The following is a 21,551-nucleotide window of genomic DNA, read 5'->3' on the forward strand; positions in this document are numbered from 1 at the left end:
CAATCCCAGATTCCACAGTCGACCACTTATTGTGAGCATGGGCAGATACTATACCCCTCTGAGACTCTGCTCCTTTATCTGCATTTGAGAACAACACATACACAGTAGGGCTTACCCATCAATTCACTGTATGTGTAATGATATCCATTGACCCCAATTTATGTAGATCTAAATCAATGCATGTGTCCTTGTACAAATTCCATAGGTATCTGCTTCTTACTAGTAATATTTTCAACTCACATAACAACATCGCTTCATTTCTAAAAGTTATTCTAAATCTCAATCTTTATAAACAATTCATAGAGGCGGACAGTCCCCGATCTCCATTTCCAGGTGTATAATCGACCATGTCCATTTCACAATCATCAGCTCTGTACAAGCATCTATGGAGTCATATTCTCCGCTATGGGGGTCATCTGATCTCGACAACATTAACTATCATCTTTGGAAACATCCTCCGCTGCCGACACACTGTGCCTTGGCCTTCAAGCATGGGTCCAGAACAATCCTCTAAGCAGTTTCTTCAATTTACATGTTTGGCCTTCCTTAGGACCAAAAGGATTTTACTCTTAACCATTTAACGAGCCCCACTGCACAGCGCACACACTCCTCTCTCTGCGACTCACATGTCATTTTATTTCATGAACATTATGCCAGTGACCGAGAAAAGAATCAGGGCAGAATGTCTGATGAACTTTTGTAGCATTTCATCACCAGCCAGGCCTTCAAATCTCCCAAGATTAAAAAAGGAAAACGTTTCAAAGGTTTACGTCTCCCTTTGGCAAACCTCCCAGTGATGCAGCTTGCAGTATACTTTGGTGCTTCTGTAGGACACGCCCACCCCTTCTCCATACAGATAAATGTTAAAATAGCAATACGGCCAGTGTCCAGGCTACATCTAGGCGACAACCTTAGTCACTGCCTGTCTGTTGGGGGGTAGAGAGGCAGCTGATTCCTGCACTGCCAATGGGCCTCATTCCAAGTTTGGTGGTAGCCTTGCTGGTAAAACCGGCAAGCTGCCGCCGAGCGTGCAAATGTTTCCAACCCATGGCAATGGGGAAATACAGGGCCATTACAACCCTGGCGGACCCTGTATTTCCCCATTGCCAGGGGCCGGAAACTTTTACTCCCCATCCCATTTGAGCCCCATAGGACTCAATGGGAATGGGGAGGCCAGTAGCACCGGCACATTCAGAATGGTGCCAGTGCTAGAGGCAGTGTCGGCTCGCGGGTGCCGGTACGCCCGCCAGGTCCAACCTGGTGGGCGAAAAGGCACCTGCGAGCAGAAGTCGTAGTATGCCAGTTCGGTAACTACAGTACCGGCAAGCTTTCCGGTACCTTAGGTACTGGACCGGCAAACTTATAATGAGGCCTAATGTCACTTAACTCATGCCTTGGCTGTCCGCTTTGACAAATGATGTCAAATAAAACAAAAGTCTCCCAAATATTTTTACAATTTTTACACCAATTTCCTCCTATTGACTTCACAGCAGTGAACCCAGAATAAAGTAATTCAATGACAAATTGCTTTTTCTGAGAACATGTATCCTTCCCTAGCAGAGTGCGTCTGGGTAAGCTGGGCTGTGCTGCAGTTTCAGTTCTCTGTCCCCAATGGCTTCACATGCATATGACCACTGAATAAGAGGCCAGTTAATAGCAATACGACTACAAACATTAATGTGTGGCAGAGAGGCTAATATCGTTGATGAGATCAACAATTGAGGATGCCATTTGTGATGTCATAAACAGGAACTGAGGTCATGGGGCGCTCCTGAACTGTCACCCACAATGCTTCTGAGGTAGGTTTAAGGCTGTGTGGCTACCTCTGTAATTCACGACTTTTATGGCATTTAATGTGAAACCGTCACCTCACATTAACAGCAGATGCTTCACCAAATGTCATTGTTTTTCATATTATATTCCTTCAACTGTAAACAGCATAAGTATTGATGGTCTTGTTACTGAAGGTTATTTCAATTAATTCCTAATTTGCATTTGTATATTCCTACATTTCTATAGCACAATAACATGTTTCGTTAAATGACAATTAATTGGCTTTTCATCAAAATGAAATTAAAAGTTGCGCTCTCGAAGCCTGTTGGCTGGATTGTCGTGATTTATAAAGGTCACTGTGGCCTTTATTATTCACACACCGAGAACCACCAAAGGAAGCCGTTTCCAATTTCAAGTACGCATGCTGGCATTTAAGCATCAACTTTAAACGCGTTACAGGAACCACATCTTCTGGTTAAATCTGGCACTTTAGGATGTGTGAATAAGACCTGATCTTACAAAAGATGATAAAAGAATTGCTTCCCTCCAGGTTAACTGTACTGACTGTTCATCTAGCGCTGTGCTTAAGTGCGACCAATCAATGAATAAATAGGTCTAACGTTAACAAACAGGCCCCCAAAGAAGTTAAAAATATTGGGCCTCAGTTTGGTGGCAAGTTGGTGGTCAGCGTTTTTTTTTATCCAAAATGTTTGAAAGTCAATTTCCTCCTAATGACTACACACCAGTGTAACAAGAATAAAGTAAACCAATGAGTACCCGCCGATTTACCGTCAAACTACCATTACCACCACTCGTGCCATGGCGTTACCGCGGGATTACTAGTGTTGTATTTTTGGCAGATTTACTGTCAGTGGCATTATCATTCAGTAAATTTGCCGACTGATTCACCGCCAGCTTTCTGCCGGAGATGAATTCACCAGTTTACCTCCAAACTCGTTATTGGGCAGTACGGTAAAAGTGGCAGCAATTCTGTTAGCGCCCCAAAAAAAATTGCAGCGACAGTATGAATGCCACGTTTTTGCTGCACCACCAAACTCGTTATGAGGCACATTGGGTTTGATTTTTAGTTTCTAATCTCCCTTATAACCATAAAATGACATAAAGCGTCACAAAATCATTAACATATCTAAAACTCCTAGAAAAAGCTGAAAAAAAGTATGCATAGCTAAAGGGATTAAACTCCTGACATGACTCATGAGGCATGCATGAGGTGCTGTGGGCAGAATGAGTAAAAAGTATTGTCTGTAACTGAGACCATAGAATCATGTATGTAAAAAAGTGCTATTTGTCCTCTGATATTGTGCTTGTGTTTGTTCTACGGAAGCCAAGAGGTCAGACAGGCCCATAAAGAATTGCTGTGAAATAACCCTTAATTTGTGGGATGTGAGCCGTCATAACATGCATTTTATCCAATGCGTTACAATGGCAACTTTGCCCTGCACTAGCATTTCGGTACATCTCTGTATTTGTGGTCACAGTTTCCAGTTGTGCGGATGTGCAGGAGACAATCGCGTCTTTCTTGGCCAGTCACTCTGCTCTGCCCTCACAAGCTCATCTCGTTCGCCAATAGTTTCGTGAAAACAAAATGGAAACACTGAACACATAATGTCAGTCAGAGAAGCTTTTGTTAAGCGGTATCGCCTTGGAATCACTTAGCCAACAGCAGCCCTTTAGCGGCGGAGACAAGGAGTGTTGCAAAATATCCTCCATGCAATGTTTCTGATGCTTGATTGGCATATAATACTGTGGCACAGATGCCTAAAAATAATGTTCCACTTCTGGGAGTTGCTAATCTTCGTTCTGCTTTTGCTTCTTCTCCCGCTCCTCCTCCTTCCTCTTCTTCCAGTTTACCTTCATACTCTTTATCCTCGTTCTCTCCTCTTACCGATTCTGAAACTTCTGCCCTTCTTTCCCATGCTGATCCAACGGCATCTCCTTCTGATCTTCTTCCCTCTTCTCTTATTCCACATGGCTATCCCCCATCTTCTTCCTGATCTTACTAAACTGATTAATTCTTCTCTTTCTAACTCATGTTTCTCTGCTACCTTTAAGCATGGTCTAATTCAATAGACTAAAAAAAAACCTCTTAACCCTTCCACTCCTGCTAATTTTCCTTCGAGTTCACTTCTTCCCTTTCTCTCTAGGATTCTTGAAAGGGCTGAATATGCCCAGGTTGTTCGTTTCCTAAATCTTACTTCTCTTCTACCACCTCTTCAATCTGGATTCCGTCCTTCTGATTCTACTGTGGCTGCTCTTTTGCATGTTCTAACTTTCTTCTCTCTGCTCGTCATTCTAAGCTCTTATCTATACTTATTCTTCTCAATCTATCTGCAGCATTCAATACTGTTGATCGCACTCTTCTTATTTCCTCCTTTTCTTCTTTGGGTATCACGGGGTCTGTCCTTGAATGGTTCCGCTCTTGTCTTTCTCAGTGCTCCTATTCTGTAACTATGGCTGGACACACCTCTTCCTCACTTCCTCTTCCCTTCGGCCTTTCCTTTTCTCTCACTAAACTGCCCCAATCGCTGTGCTTATTTCTTCATTTAATCTTTCCACAAATCTTTCTCTCTTTTTCTTCCTTTGACTCTATTCTGCTCTGAGCTGTATCAACTTGCCTTTCTACTCTCCAAAACTGGTAGTCTTCTCACTTTTTACACCTCAATCCTTCAGAAACAGAGGTTCTGTTTTTTCCGGCTTCAACTATTCCGTCTACTCTTCCTGCTCCGTCTCTATTTTTTTGTCCTTCCTCTCTGGCCTTTTCCTCTTCTGCATGCAATTTGGGGGTTATCGTCGATCCCTCACTTTCCTTTAAACTGCATATCAATTCTATTGCTCGCTCCTGCCGCTATGCCCTTTTTAACATTGGTCGTGCTCACCCCTATCCATCATCTCATGCTACTAAACTTCTTCTGTTCTGCCTGGTCTTTTTTTGTATTGATTACTACTCTTCTGTTCTTCTTGGCCTTCCTGCCTCACATCATCTTCCTCTCCAATCTCTTCATAATTCTTCGGGTTTGTCTTCTCTTTACCTTTTCACTCCTCCATCACATCTTCTTTACTGTCTATTTCATTGCTTCCCTTTGAATCACGTCTTCTCTTCTATTTTCTTTCTATTGTTTTTAAATGTACGCACAGCTTGGCTCCTCCTTATTTTTCTTTGCTAGTCTCGTTCTATTCTCCCTCTCATACGCCCCAATCACAGAATCTGCTTCTTCTCACTGTCCCCAAGTGCCCTGTGCTTCTTCCCGTTTCTGATCTTTTGCCCTCTTAGCCGTGAAACACCAGAATTCTCTCCTCATCTCTATCCTCTCTTCTTCATCCCTTCGTATTTTTGAATCTAACCTGAAATCTCATCTTCTCTCCGTTCTTTCTACTTAGTGACTTTCTAACTCTCTACCCTCCTTCAGTTTTTGGTTGTTATTTTGCGCTATCATGTAAATTGTGCCGTTTTCTAATATTTTTAGTAGCGCTTTTGGGGAAAAGCACTTTACAAAATTCAATAAATTAAATGAAATGGGAGAAAACGAACTCACATTTTGGGTGCAGGCAAATTTATGAATCTAAAACTGCCCAAGTAAAAGCCTTTTCACAGGCCCTTTCAGTACACAGTCAACTTATGTATGTCAAGGGAGTGACTGGGGAGTGCAGATGCATCCTGAAGCACACCTCCCTGCAGCACTTTCCCCTTTGTCTGGTCTTCCCTGTCACAGAGGCAGGAAATCCACATTGGACATAGGGCTTTTTTGAGATTCCTGTATTGACTAGCCCAAAATAAAAACTCTTATACAAAGCAAGAGCAATGCTATTTTTTCCTTTTTTTAACATTTTGAATTCTATTATAGGGATAGAAATGTACATTTAACTTTGGCAGAGATCCTTGTGATGGTTGATTTTAATTCTTATTGTAATTGGGAGTCTATCGATCTCAGTATGTGGAATGAAGAGTGTGGTCCAATTAGTAATGCATTTACCACCAAGCCGGTAAATAACCCAGGGCGGTGCTGTGGAGCTGTACAGAGGGAAAATGGCTTGCTTGTCTCTGTGGTTTTGAATTAGATTTCTTTAACCCTACATCCCCGCAATTTGGAAACAATTGCGACACTTGGTCCAAAGGCTCTGCTTCCTCGCATGTTCATTATATATTTGTGGGATGTGTTGTTGGGAAATCATTGAAGCAGTTTACCTTGGAGAAAACCCCCTTAAGTGATCATGTGGTTTTGAGACTGACATTGGGAGACAAGAATTGCAATCTGCCTTATATTAGGGATGCTAACGTACTAGTTAAACCTCGTGGAAATCGGATGGCGTGGACGGGGGCTACGACTAGCAGGTTTGACCATCTACTTTTTCTCATGCTGAGGATGTGTGATAATGAGAGCTGTTGGCACCTATATAGGAGGTACTTCTCTGAGGATGAGATTAAAGAGGTTAATTTCATATCTGCCTCCAAGTGGGTTGCTCACATTCGTGCTCTATATTATGCTGCTGGGCCAGGGAGCGTCCGCACATATATTCTTTTATCTGGGAATTCGGACAGATTGCCTTTGATAATGGAGGATATATTGAAGCTGGTTACCAAGCTTAAGTCCAGAGCCCCCAGCCCAGACGGCATTGCTGATGTTGTCATTAAGCACAATCCTATAAGATGGGCGTCCCTGGTACTTAGAATATTTACATCTATTTGGAATGATGGGTTCATACCTAATAGTTGGCGGACATCAATTTGTGTACCCGTTTTTAAAAAAGGGGACAGATCTGAACCCAGTAATTACCGTCCTCTGGCAATGATTGATTTCTGTTGTAAAATATTCTCCACTGTGCTCTTGGGTAGAATTAATAGGTGGATTTGTCAGAATAATTTGCTCTCTCACCAGCAGAGAGGCTTTAGGTCAGGTCTTAGCACACTTGATAACATCTTGATACTTCACTTCCTTATTTCTGACACCCTCCGTATACCTGGGAGAAAACTGTATCTCTGTTATATAGACCATGCAGCTGCCTTCGACTGGATAATCCGTGAGAGACTTTGAGCGAAGCAACAAGGATGGGGCATTTGCCCCGTTTACTGCATTTTGTTAAATCTATCTATTCTCTGATGAAGGTGGCAGTCCGTTTTGACCTTGGAGTCTCTCTTTCAGTTCAGATTGACACTAACCACGGGTTAAAGCAGGGTTGTGCCATGGCTCCAGTTCTATATAACGTATATGTTGATGACATGGACACTGCGTTTAGGGACACCCATAGCTTCTCGCCTAAGATTGGGCGTGAAAGTATACACTGGTTATCCTATGCAGATGACACTGTGATCCTTGACAGCACCCCTATTGCCTTTAGAGATCTCTGGCTGCCCTTTATGGTTATGCCACTAGAAACAACCTTAGTATTCATTTAAAGAAAACTAAGGTAATGATTATTGGGGCTAAGGCAGAACTAAGAACACCTTTTGTTGGAAGATAAATGGAGTTGCTTTTGAAGTGGTAGATACTTGCCTCTATCTTGTATTCCTATAGCCAATAGACCAGCCAAATCTTTCTATGAGAAGGCTCTGGTAGGGAAAGTTATGAATAAATGGAATGTGATTAAAGGGTTTTTTGCCAAGAAGGGAGGTCACTCGCTCAGAGGTCATTTACAGGTTGAAAAAATTAGCTTAATGCCTGGCATTTTATATGGCCTGGAGTTCCTATCTGAAAACCATGTATTGTGGTTTGATAAGTTGGAAGGGAAACTGTGGAGAGCGGTTTTAAGGATACACACATTTGTCTCTGTAGAAGCCATCAGATGTGAGTTGGGGCTTACTTCGCTTCGAACACTTTGGAAAATTCAACATTGTAAATTATACATAAAGGTAATGAGTGTAGGGGTCACGCAGGAGTCTCTTATGGATATTATGGCCTGGGTCTTTTTTTGCTAGTAACATCAATCTTTTATTGCTCGACCTTAGTTTCATGGCTTCTTGCAGAAGATTTGCTTGGCACTTCCCCAAGAATTTGAGATGATATTGCCCAATTTCTACAATTGAAAACAAAAGCGAGTGGGATAGGATACAAAATCTTGACAGGCTTCGGCTAAAAAGGCGGTATGCACTACATATCACTCAGAGCTTTATGTTGGGGAAACCATGACCAATTTTGGGCTACCATCTATTCTGCTGAATCTTTGGTTATTACCGGTGCAGCATACTACATTTGGAAAAGTTAATGATTTATAGATTGCCATAGGCTTCCGTTGTCCACCTCTTCCCTCTTTTTTGAAATTGGGAATTATTTAGTATGCATGTTTTTGGCTGTTTGTGGGGTCGTCTACATATCTTTGTATAGAATTGGATTTATATGTATTATATTTTATTTTACTTAAATTATTTTACCTAAATTGTTATGTATGTTGACAGTTTTGATGTTATTAATCTGTGTCATCGTAAAGGTGTTATTTAACCATAAGCACGTTAATACAAAAATAATAGAAATGCAAAATATGTATGAATAGTGATGGCCCTTTAAGGTGACTGACCCATGTCCTGCCAACTCCAGAAAACTTCCTGTACGTGAGCTCAACCTGGCAATTTGCAACATGCCCATGTGTTTGGAGGCCATGTATGTGTTGTCTCCACAAGAAGGTGTTCTTCGCACTGCTGAGCCCTGGACTGTGGGTGGTGTAGATGCTATTCCTCTGCTCACTGTGTGACCCTCTCATGCAGGGTCTCTGACAGCAACTCAACTCACAGAAACAGCAATCCCCCCAACTCAGCCAGGGGCGGTGTGGGCAGTGGGAATGGTCTATTTTGCATAGACACCCCAATGGTGTCCTCAATGCAGTACATTGCGCAAACTGCATCTGTTGAACCTGGGATGCTGGCCCAATAGGGCCACAAGGAACTGTGCAGGGAAAGCCGGGCAACACACTTGATGAGGAAGACGGGGTGCCTGCATCATCCAAAAAAAGACACAAGGACACCGCCTTCCAGGAAAGATATTTTGTGCTGGAGATGGACTCGTTTCAAAGGAAATGACTGGGCCAAGGAAGTGGGACATGCAGGTACCCTTGTTCCCTCAATAATTAGGAAAATAAATAATACATTCGTATTCATGACAACTGTAAACACTAACTTTCTGCTGTCCAATTCTTTCTCTACAAAAAAGCACTTCATGCTGTGGTTGAGTGGCAGTAATTATACTCAAATAATTGAAATATATTTTTCAAATAATAATTGACATTAAATCTTGCCAGGTTGCATTTTCGAAGAAACAAAAGTGTCTCTTTAGACGAAGTGCGTTGATCTATTGTCAATGGCAATCACGTCTTGCTTTGTGATCTGGTCTTTCCCTGGACAGCACAAGCCTGGATCTTTCCTTTACTCTCCATGGGGTTGCACCCTCCGGAGATGTTTAGCTTCTAGGATTGTCCAATTTATCTTCTTGCCCCAAAGGTGGCAAAGGAATGGTTCAACCTACACCCTCTCCCTCCTATCGTCTTCTTGAGGGATCAGCTCGTGCTTTGGGAAGTCTTCCTCCTCTTGTGGTCACTGTCTTTAGAGATGTTTGTCAAACTCTGTTTCTAAGTCATTTGGCTAATGTACCATAACTGCAGTCAAAGAGTTTGTCTTCATATAATGCTTTTGGATTCCGATCATAATACCTAGACTGTGTGTTGTTTTAACCTCCTTTTTAATAGTAAAATATACTTCTTTTTTATTACCTAGAACACAATGTTTCTCCTTAAAGGGAATTCTCTCCCTTCACTGAATGTTTTGGGAACTTTTCATCAATTCCCAGCATGCAACATTTCTCTTTGTGTCACTCTTTTATGTAGTCTGTGCTTTGGGACTCGCTTTCCCAGAATGCAGTGTTGTTCCCTGGAATGAGAAAACATGTTCTCATTCACTGAACTCTTTAAGAAATGCTAGCGAGCTTCATGCTCATGCATGGCAACAGACAAGGTGCATAACTGATGCAACCAGAATTCACAGTTTGAGCGAAGCTTACTTTAGGTCCTACCCTGAAGTAAGTACCTGGGAGTATGCACATTGACGGAGATGAGGGCTTCGAGGGGCTGCAGTTGGAGACCGATTGATTCCACTCTCTAGTGATGTGCAACTTTTATTTGTGTTAATTGCAGTTCGTCCATAGGGCCGCACGAGGAGAATGCATATCTAGCGTTGACCAATGGCTTGACTACGCCGTGATACCCCAGGGTCTGGGCATGTAACAAATAAATAAACAAATAAATAAATAAATAAATGACGTTTTGTGATTTAGCAGACTTTCTGGCTTTGGTGTTTCCAGGTTTTTGGGATGCATTCTCATTATCTTGCTTCTGACAGGGTGTTGGTTCCATTTCTCCGGTTTCACGATTCGTATCATTCTTTTTGAATATGAAGAGTCAGCTACTTCTGCATTTCTCTCTTGGTTTGGGCATTCGCTTTATTAGCCCTGTCATAGTCCTCATTCTGTAGGTTTCTTGGCAGGACTTAATTTATAAGTCGGTTTCAGCAGCTCATCAGGGACCGTGTATTTACTTGGATAGTGATCTATTCACGCTAGTCTTCTGTCTGGTAGATGGGTCACTTGGACAACCTCGCATAACACTAGACATCTCAATGGATGAGCACTTTACGGGGAGAAGGATGGGTTCCTGACAGAACCCATGACACCAGGGTAGGGCTCCGTTGTTAGAGGCGTGTTAACTTGTTTACCCAAGTAGCGTGTCCAACCATGGGTCGGGATTGCTGGTGAGCGGCCTTAGCTTGCTGACCTTGCATGGATGGGTCTGACCACTTTTCCTCCCAGTGGGACATGTTCATGTTTCGCCATGGGCAGCAGGCTCAAGAGGGAGGGCTCCTTAGCCTTAGTCGTTTGGATACTCATGTGTGATTACTCAAAAGACTTTGATATGTCTGAAAGGTAATGACTGGAATGACGACGGGGGATGTGGGGGACATGCCTCCATTACTTACTACTTATCTTCACTACTTCTAGCGGTACTCTTCCTTGTCAAAGTCAGGAAACCTTCCTCATCCTAGAGATGGCATTGGTTCCAAGTTTTATTGTGGGGTCTACGAAGAAAAAAAAAAAAGAGGTTCTGTGCCAGAGATAGACCCGTCCTAAAGGTAATGACTGTGACGAGGAAGGGTAGGACTACGAGTAATGAAGATTACTGGTAAGTGCTCTAGGCATTGGCCGTCTGTGATCTTGAAGATGACAGTGCAAGATGTAGTTGAGTTTTTTATTCAAAAAGGAGCTAACAAGGAAGGAACTGGCTGGAAAGTGAAACGTTTTTATGGTTTGTGCAGTGCAATGGTTTTGGAAGTTGAATGTTTGGGGCGAGATGTAATCACCTACTGTGAGCAGCATGTGTCCAGTCGGTGATAATTTGGTCTCTGTCTGCCACGGGTGGGATTTCTGTTGGCTTTTTGGAGTGATAGATGGAGAGCGTGCACTTGGCTTGTGAATTAAGCATCGTTACTTGTGCGATTGTTTTTTTTAGTGCAATTTTGGGTTTTGAGACCTGTTTTTTTGTTTCTATTTCCATCTTTGGGGTCCCAGCGGGTCAATTAAATGTCCCCCAAAACAAGCGTAGAATACAATGCACAGAGTATTTCAACAGGCAGCCACGGTCACACGATTCACAAGCCGGTCTCTGCGTACCTGCTGCCCAGGTCCCTCTGAGAGGACTGGTCTCCTGCAGACGGCCCCATTCCAGGCATCCCCAGGGCTGGCTTGGTTTCCTGTACAATGGGAAAAGGAGACTGTTCATAACCGCACGGAACACACACAGATCCCCCTAGCAGGCAGAATGCGTCCCCGTGTGCATACTCTCGGGGCAGCACACGTGTTCCAGGCATCCTTCCACTCCTGCACTCAGCGCGTTAAGCAGCCAAACACTTGCAAGAAAACCAGTGGGAGGAAATGACAAAGTTCTGCTGACGCGGCAAATGCTCGCAGGCAAATGATTTCCAGTGCAGGATGTAGCACGTTGTATGTGTATTATAAAGGAAATGAAATCTCATGAACAATACGGACATTTACACTAGCCCATTCCATAGGAAAGGTCAGTCTATTAAAAAAAAAAAGCCCAGCGTCTGAGTTGATTTATAAATGCGCAAGGAAATGGGAAGTAAAACTAGGACCACACAGCTTAGGCAAGATTGAAAAGTTTTATCCCGGGTGGACACTAAAGAACAGTCATTTTCAGAAACAAAACTGAATCTGTCCCTTCACTATAGGTGGGGGGTGGCGGGTCAGGTCCAGAAAACACACACATTACATCAGTGATACACAAATACACCAATACCACACAAAACACCAACATGTGATGTTCTACCAAGACGTGTTCTTCGTCTCTAAGCATCCCTGATGGTCACGTCAGGAGACCAGCAACACATGGCTTTAACTGGAGCCAGGTGGATTTTTGGGCATTGGACTATATAGGACCAATGGGAAAAACAAAGGGAACACAAGAATCACTGAACCCCTTATACACCAACCTAACAGGTTTCAAGATGCAACAGGAATTAATTGTATTTTCTTTGTAGCTGTTGAGGTCGATGCCCAAAAACCTAAGAGCCACAACTGGATCCAGTGGGAACCAATTTGTAGGAATGCGCACCAGGTATACGAACAACATTCACAAAAGGATTCACCAAAAGGTACCATGTTTAGTTGGGTAGTTGAAAGTGTGGTAACTAGGGGCCGGGGGATGCTTGTTTGGTGTATTCCAGACAACTGGGGTTTGATGTTTGGCTTCTTCAGGCATTATCTCCACGTGTCTAGCATTTTTGCATTTTCAAAAATAATAAAAACATAGAAACATAACATTGGTGCATCTACATTTGCCAAGAAACACACACTAACCAATGAGCGTATAAAGCAGGCAACGATGCATGCTTGGTACAACTGGCCAGTGCCAAGTGTACCCACAACATTTAGAGACTGGTTTACAGTTCTCTGTACAACAGAGGTTTGGGGCCTGATTTATGGAATGTTTAGCACGTTACAAAGTCACTTGGCACTGGTGCAAAGTGACTTTGCACTGCCAACGAACACCATGATTCACAGAGCGGTGCAAAAGAGGTGCAAAGCCACATTGCGCTGCAAAATACACTTTGCAATGCTCTGTGAATCAGGGTGTTTGCTGAGAGTGCAAAGCCACATTGCACTGCGCTAAAAATTCCAAGAATCGGGGCCTTTGTATCATTGTGCTCCCACAAGACGGATGTTGCACACGCAAAAAAAGCCAACTGGGCCGGAGCAAGGTGTGCAGCAGTAGAGCGCAGTGTGCTTGAAGGTCTCCTCGCCGGTGCAAGGACAGGACTGGCCATGAAGCAGCAGCACCCTGGCACCCTGCAAGCACATGGAAAGCCTCCGCCTGGCCATGCAGACTTACCACTTTGTTAGTGGTGTTCCTTCCACGCCATGAGAACCACCATCTCCCTCCCTTTTTGGGCATCTTGTCCCTCATTAGCGTTTCCACAGTGACCTGTGACAAATGTATGGTGACATAAATAACAGAACTAAAAAATAAAAAGAAAGAAACAGAAAGCGCAAACTCAAGCATGCAAACATAAGGTGGCAAGCAGGGAGAGGCACACAACCAAACGTACGGTCCGCTGGCCATAAAGCTTAGAAAAACAAAACGTAACGGCGTCCAAGGCAGCACAGAAATAACTGAAACACGAATACTTGAAAAGGGTTGTTTAAGGGAAAAGAAAACCAAGAAAAGAAACCATAAAAATGTGTTAGTACTTGTTTCGTAGACTGAACAAAAAGTTAACAATGTTAGATTATATCTTAAGGTTGGCAAAGTATAAAAATCCTATCACATGGTCAGGTTTTCACCACCTGCTATGGCACAGCTGACATGCACAATAAGGGAAACACCTCAAGTGTCCCTCACTTTTTACTGGTCTCACACCTGGGACCACTCTTAAGGAAACATTTTATTTTTAAATGGACAGGAATTAAAATGCAGAGAAAAAAAATCTAGCCGTTTACAGTTACAGGTTAATTTAAAGTTATGTTATGCTAATATGCTTTTGTAGCAGTTTTAAAACGCCCATCTTTTTTACATAAACTGGTCAACGGTAAACAGATTATGAACAAGGATAAAGTATGTAAACAAAGTTAAAAACGTTGGAATGGCATGAGGCAAGCTGGGAATGTGTGACATTAGTATGGATGTGTATTTGCCCACAATATGAAAACCCAAAACTAGTCAGAGAGATGCGATGCAGAGATGTATGTGCTGTGATAACATGAGGATTGTGTTTTGAAGGCAGCTCTGGAGAAGTACAAATGGTCTAGTGCTGGGTGATTGGCAATCCACACAGCTTTTAAGGTTAATAAAGAAAACTTTAAACAAGACAGCAGAGCTAAAAGTCACCATTCCAAGCAGGTGGGCACTAATCTGATTTCATCATCCTTTGAAGGAAATGGAAGACAGACTGAGGGCCTCATCACAAGTTTGGCGGTAGCCCTTAAATCCGGCGGTAGCGCTGTTACCGCTGGATTTAAGGGTCCGCCAAATCACGGCTTCGGCTGATTTCCCCCCAGCTTTTAGCTGGGGGGAAATCCGCCGAGATTTTGACGATTTTCATCGCGTTTACCGCCGGCGGGAAATACGCGGCGGTAAAAGCGCAAAATTTCCCCATTGAGCCCAATGGGGAATGGGGCATTCCCGAATGGGCTCAATGGGGAATGGGGATTTCCCGTTCCGCGAAACCCGTGATCCGGCGCTAATAGCGCCGGTGGGTTTGGCGGTAGGGCTGATAACACCAGCGCTATTAGCGCCGCGTTACCACCCAACTCGTGATGAGGCCTATACCTTGTGCCATGCTGGAGGCAGTCATGCTACTGGTTGGTAGATGCACTGTGAGTACAGAGAAACGAAAGTGCTCCAGAGTTGTGCCAAGAGAAAGGGAGATAAGTCATTAAAGGGTCCCAAGTGGAAGTCAGCTGGATCATGTGCTCCTAACACCCAACACACAGGCTGAGGGGTGGGGTTGAGGTTGTGGAAGTGAGAAGGCACGCCTCCCACATAGAAACAAAAAATGAATGAAGTGCAAAGTCACCAAAATGTACCAGGTCCTCATTTTGCAATTGGTAGATTTATGTTGAGCACAATACATGTAACCCCATTACCTACATTCCTCGTGGGGGCTCATGAGCCATGAGAGATCTGATAGGTTGAGGCCTTTCTTCAAACATCATCTCATATGGGCAGACAGCTTGGTGATTGGCTGCAAGGTGTCAGCAGACTGGATTCCTGTGAATGAGGTGTGTTGCTTCCTACGTGGCTTGTTAAGCACGTAGGCGACTCATGCAATTGTGGTGAAGATGGTAGATCATTTGCTACAGGAAGTTCCTGGATTTGCTGCTTCCACGAGTTGTGGGACTGAGAAGATCTTCCATGATACACACCACTACACAATGTTAAAGTAGTAACAAATGGCTAAGCTGTCAATACTCGGTTAAAGAATTGCTTAATGGAAGGTAGAAGGTGTGATTCCACAGAAAGGAGAAATAAGAGGAGCCTTCGCTCACTGGTAAATCAGCAATCCTCTTATTGAAGGTAGATAGCCTAAATATCCATGGCCAGAAACATACTTTGCAGCTGGCATCTGGGGAGAGAGGACAGCTACACAGCAGGGCAAAGACGGTTTGTTTAATTGCTGAAGGCGGCCTTGAAGCATTGATTGGCGGCAGTCAGCAAGTTTTGCATGCTTTTTTAAACACACAGATTGGTGTTTACAGTCTCAAAAGTGGTTTCCCATTAAAAAGTAGGATGCAGTTACAGCATGCTAGGTACATCATAAACCGATAATCCTCATCAACCAGAGCAATTCAAATTGATCAATGTAACTTGCCAGCACTTTGGGTTATCTTCCTCGCCTATATTCCTTGGCGACTAGACGTTTCTGTGAACTTGAAACTTAATATCATCCAAACAAATCCTCAGCACATTTATTTCTAATAGCAAGGGTGACGAGGTTAGCCTAGCGGAGCACTTAAGAGTCCCAAAATTTAGTTTAACGCGTTTCATCCTATATTCAACACCAGGATGGGGCTAGACAAACACCTAAAGTGGTGGGGAAATATCCCAAAACACAAAAACAAAATGGCCTATCTAACCTGGCAAAATCAGCAGACATATTAATGGTTAACTAAGAAAGACATTGGCCCTCATTACGAGTTTGGCGGTAGCCATGGAGCTATTAGCTCCATGGTTGCCACCAAACCGGGCTCCATTACCGGGTTCCTTCAATGAGGAATAACCAAGGTCATTCCAACTTTGGAGGACCCGGTAATTCCTCCTTGCAGGAACCATTCCCCATTCCCATTTGAGCCCCCATAGGGCTCAATGGGAATGGGGATGGAGGTAACAACGGGCAGATTATAACTGGCCCGTTGTTACCTCCTTCTTCCCCTCGTGGGACCCGGAAAGCACGCCTGGTTTTACCAGGCGTTCGATCCGGGTCCCGCGAGGGGAAGCTTGTAATCGGCCCTGACGGAATGAAGGGGGCCGGTCCTGTACCGGCCCCCTTCATTCCGTCAGCGCCAGCCTCGTAATGAGGCCCATTGTGCCAAGCTTCTGTAGCTGTCTGAAGTATCTGAGCCCTTCCTGGCTCCCCGAGGATGATCAGCATTGCCAAGAACAGATCGCGTTGTTGGGACCTTGGAGTGAATGCCTGTAGAATCTGGAGTTTTCAAACATAACGAAAGAGGGAACAACTATGCTCAAAGTATCAAGAAGAAGGAACAGAGTGGATGAACGGACCTGTCTAAATGAACGGCTAGTCTTGGACTAATGACCCTTCCCTTATAAACAGTCCAGGAGATATAGCGCCCTGCATGCTCCTTGACTAATCAGTCCCAGGGATATAGCATGCTGCTTGCTTCTTTGTGGATGTCGAAACTCTGTGGTGCAGATATTGTGGCCCTCTGGCCATGGGATGCCTACCCAGGCTTCTCAGTTTGATGTCCACACACACCAACCAACACGCACTTCTCAGTCCCCTTTGTCTTTGGGGATACCTTATCAGCAAGAATTTGGTATTGCTGTTGGATTAATAAAAAGATATTCACTGTTGTGAATACTGTACTCCTAGCCCATAGTATTTCTTTATGCTTGCTAGGGTTTGAGTCAGGGTAAAGTTACTTTCAACCAGCAGTCATGGGCCAGTAGCTTGGGGTGCGCCCTGAACTGGCTCAGACTTTGCTACTTTGCTTTGACTCCTGCCAGGACCTGATATATAGCCCTTGATTCTTAAATAGCAGAGCTGCTACTTTTAGCAAGTGTATGGGTCACTCTCTGTGGCTCTATTGTCTCACTGTCCCTCTCTTTGGACGATGTCTCAGTACTGGTTGCGCCATTTCTTGCTTCCACCTGATCCCTTTTATACGACTGGGGGTGGCCATGCTTATTCAATATTCTATGAAATGTGTGTTCTGGCTCTCTCATTTCCCTACCCACTGGCCTAATTCGGTTTGCCTCCTCAGGTGTTTCCCATCTGTTCACTGAATTCTCCAGGTGCAGATTGTCCATTGATTCCAGGACTGGTGTTCCCCAGGAGTCTAACGTCTCTCCCTGGCTGTTCAACTGATAACTTGCACTTTGTGCCCATCGCATTGCCGCTCTCTGCCCCAACTTTCAGTGCTATGCGGATGATAGGCAACTCGTTTTCAGGCTCCCTTCCACCACCTCTTCTTCTCTCATCTCTGTCTGTCCGCCATCCAGGAGTGGTGTGCCGCCAATGATCTCTGCCTTAATGCCAGTAAGACCAAGATTCTCCTCATCAGCACTCCCTCCTTTCCTGTCACTCTCTGGCCGGCCTCTCTTGGCCCTCTTCCTGCTCCCACCTGTGAGGCTAAAAACCTCGGGGTCATCTTCGACTCCACACTTTCCTTCTCTCCTCACATCTCTGACGTCCCTAAGAAGTCACACTACCAGCTGCACCTCCTCAGAGGTATTTTTCCTTTCCTCTCCTTCCCCAGAAGCTCACTGTCTCCAGAGCTCTGGTTCTCTCTAGGCTGGACTACTGCAAAAGCCTCTTTCTACATCTGCCTGCCTCTACGCTCCACACTCTGCAACTCATCCAAAACAGGACTGCAAGACTTGTCCTTGGCCTCAAGCCCAGGGATTGTATCTCTCCAGAACTGAACTCTCTGCACTGGCTCCCAGTGGCAGCGACAATTAATTTCAAAACCCTCTGCATTGTCCACAAGGGCTTCTGGGGCCTGGTACCTCAATACCTTCAACTCTCTCTTCCTAAATATCTTCCTTCTCGAGCTCTTAGCTCAGCCGCCACTAACTCCCTCAGGGTTACTCGCTTCTCCAAGCAGCGAGTTGGTGGTAGATCTCTTTCTTCTACTGGGGCCTCCCTCTGGAACAGCCTCCCTGCCTCTCTGAAACTTGAGGAGAACCACCTCAGGTTCCGGAAGCACCTCCAGGCCTTCCTCTTTGCGTCTGCTTTCATTCCTCTCCCCTGCTGATCGCCTGGCTGAATCTGAAACTGTACTGGTTACCTGGCTACCGTCTGATCTCGGGTCCAGGTCCCCTCCCTGCCAGTTGCACACCTGCACTGCCCCCCTGGCAACCCTTGCACTCGGGGACTGTTTCGGTATCCCTACAGCCTCTAGTAGCACTTCATACCTGATGTCTGAACTTACCCTTTCACTTGCCACCAGCTGGCCGCACTTTTATTATTTATTGTCTTATTTATTTTACTGTTATCTTATGTATTGCACTGCCCCCTCCCCTTTCCCCCCGCACGTTCCCCTTCCACCCTCCCCTGCACTTGTTCGATTTCCATGTCAGATGCATTTCCATCTGACTGCCACACGTGATTACTGCATTTTGCACCTAGCTGCCCTGCTTCCGAATACCACTCAGGTCAATCAAGATGCACCTAGTAGCTAGCACCTAGCAGCTACCTGCCATCTGACTGCCACACCTCACCTACACCCAACAGAATGTACCTACCAGCCATTTACTCAGCACTGCTGAGAGTCATTCTTCACCTCATCCAGCTATCTTAGCCCTACCTCCAGCTCTGCCCCCATAGGCACCACTTCCCCACTCATTATGCACCTCTCTACCCCATGCAGCCTCTCTGCCAGAAATGCCAAATTACGTGCCAGACTACCCAGATTATATGAGCCTCAAGCCAGGGACACCATCCAGTCTAAACTGACCAACCGGACCCCGCCTATGCACACGGTCACTCCTACCAACCGCACCACACACATTCCTAAGCACAGCCTAACTAATACTACGACTAAGCACAAGGCTCACAACTTAACCGCCATACCTACCGGCACCAAAACTACAACCCCGCCCATAAGAGGCGCTTTAATGCGCGATCTGTATAGCCCATGTCACAGACATAGCAGACCTCATTCTGACAGAAGAACTAGACCTCCTAGCCATCACTGAGTCCTGGCTCCATGCAGCCGCTGGCCCAGCTCTCTCGCTAGCCATCCCTGAAGACTACACTATCATCCGAGCGATATCATATCATAATTTGTTTGGTTGGCTAATGATTCATCAGCTCATGTGGGGGCTGAGAGTTTAAAACCCAGTCTACCATTTTGAAGTCAGGCAGAAGGTGCCCTGATGCTGCAAGCCTCTGCACATCAAAACTGTGGTTTGCAGCTGTTTCGGTATGCACTGGTTAGCCCCTCCAAGGAACATAATTGTGCACATGAGGGCTGGGGGACTCAGAATTACCCGGGAACATACAATATGTGTGTGTGCACTCCTTAGCCGAGGCAGATGCAGTCTCTCACTTGATTACAGAACTCACCTTAAAGGGCCACCTTGCTTTATTGCAGAGAGACGGGAGAAACTGTGATGGGAATAGTGCAATCCTCTGCCTCTTGCTATAGGAGGAATTGTGTGATTGTGCGTCGGATGCACATTGATCTAGCTACTGCTGTGTGGATATTGGCCCTGCTTCTTTTTTTTCAGCAGAGTATGAGGATTTAATAGGCAATGCTCCTGAACAAATATGATGCACAATGGTACAATGTACACACCACACTTTATTCAGAATCTCTTTCCTCCATGCATGCTGTTTGACTGATGCTGCCTGGTCCTTCAGCACCTCACGCTTCTGATCGTTAGATTCCGTGTTCTATCCTGGGAAGAAAGATGATCAGGGGGGGGCGGAATATCTAGGAGATACCACATGTACCTCCACCGGGTTGCACTTCACGTGCGCATGGGCACCCCCAGCCCTTAGAGTCCCTCGGACCGCCTTAGATGGTCTGCCCAATGAGATTTAAACACACAAGGCATGAACAATAATATTCACATAGTAGGGTGTCTCAACTCTCTGGTACCTACGTGGTTCAAGCTACTAGAAAGTCACCCCAGTGTCAAGAATATTGAATTACGTGGAGGGCGGTGGTAATTTTCTGTATTGGTGCAGCACCAATAGAAAGAACCTCTGATTATGGTGGGTGTAGGAGGTCTTTGATTCGTTTAATTTGCTCTAATGTAATGGTCTCAGAAATACACTTGAAAACATCAATTTCGCTCATCGCGTGTTTATGAGTGTAGGGCAGCACTCTGTGGGGCTGGGTTCAAGAGGATGGCCAAAACATAGGGGGGCTTCAATATGACAGGGGCAGGGGATGGGGTGTCACGAGGCTCTTTCCAAGGGGAGGACAGAAACTGTGTTTATTAGAAATATAAGCAATGTTGGCATTTGGGGTGCCTGCCAGCAGTATTTTATAATCAAGGGGGGCTCAGCACTGAACATTTTGAAACAACTGGTTCACAAGATGACTTGGTGATTCTCCTCTTTTGGGCAGCCCGCTAACCAAAGACCCCTTTTATATATTGGGCTTAGTGAACATTAAGCTTAATTATTTTTATATATACTGCCTCCAGTGTTACATGGTTTGGTCTGGTTGGTCGCGTGAATTTGTCTTGCAACTATTCATCACGTTGTTTGGCCATCATTTTTCTGTCTCCTCGGATCATCTATTCATTTCCTTACTTGCTGGTTTCCTTTGTTTCTTTTTATTTCTTTTGCATGTTGGTATTTTATTTAATCTTTGCTAATTATTGTACCATCTCATTACATTTTGTAAAGCACCTTGGCATAAGGCGCTATGGAAGAAAAATAAATAAAAATATAATTCAATGGCGACAATTGTTCTTTTGGTCCTAGCATCAGCAAGAGGACACGGTGGCCTTAACACTACGGCTTCGAAGGAACAATATCATTGGTATCATCACAGTGACAACGCTGCCTTACAGGCACACCTGCCTGGTACCGGCTGTGCTTGCAAGATGAACACTTCCAGAGGACTCGCTCTGTCTTCCCTAGAACACAGCATCTTATAAGTAAATGGAGATGGGAAGTGCCGCATTTGCATAACCACTCTAGGGCCCAGCAAGGTTGCCCCTGCTTGGTAGTGCACACAATGATAACCTGGGACGCGGGTAAAGAAAGGTGGGAGTGGAGAAACGGGGAGGGGCTGCCCGGGCAATGAGCAGAAGGAGGCCTGGCTACATTGAGCTCAATCCATGAGCCAAAGGAAAGGGAAGAAGCAATAGGGTGGCACAGCTTGAGGGACATCAGTTTAGTACATCAATATTCCCTTCAAACTAATAGAGATAAGCCCTTCATCACAAAAACAAAATTGTACACTTACATATAAGACAAAGCTGTTGAGGAAATGTATATTAAAAACTAAAGTTTCGGCTTCCGGCACACCGTAATAGGCACATATTGTTCCCTGGAAATCTATTAC

The 21,551-nt window shown here is 44.7% G+C and overlaps 1 protein-coding gene across 6 annotated transcripts in view; it reads right to left on the minus strand.

Annotated features, from left to right (window-relative positions):
- LPIN1 (lipin 1) overlaps positions 1–21,551 on the minus strand; it is a 369,397-nt gene that overhangs the window by 74,128 nt on the left and 273,718 nt on the right. For 4 of the 6 annotated variants that reach the window (XM_069605954.1, XM_069605950.1, XM_069605953.1 and 1 more), the window contains 3 exons: positions 13,391–13,468; positions 13,174–13,266; positions 11,436–11,515 (listed from right to left, as the gene is read on the minus strand). In XM_069605954.1, the coding sequence (XP_069462055.1) occupies positions 11,436–11,515; positions 13,174–13,266; positions 13,391–13,468 (251 nt within the window). The remainder of the gene's footprint in view (positions 1–11,435; positions 11,516–13,173; positions 13,267–13,390; positions 13,469–21,551) is intronic. The other 2 variants (XM_069605951.1, XM_069605955.1) reach the window with 1 other exon arrangement.

Source organism: Ambystoma mexicanum, chromosome 4p (genome assembly GCF_040938575.1).
Source record: "Ambystoma mexicanum isolate Mex_15411 chromosome 4p, UKY_AmexF1_1, whole genome shotgun sequence".
Taxonomy (NCBI): Eukaryota; Metazoa; Chordata; class Amphibia; order Caudata; family Ambystomatidae; genus Ambystoma; species Ambystoma mexicanum.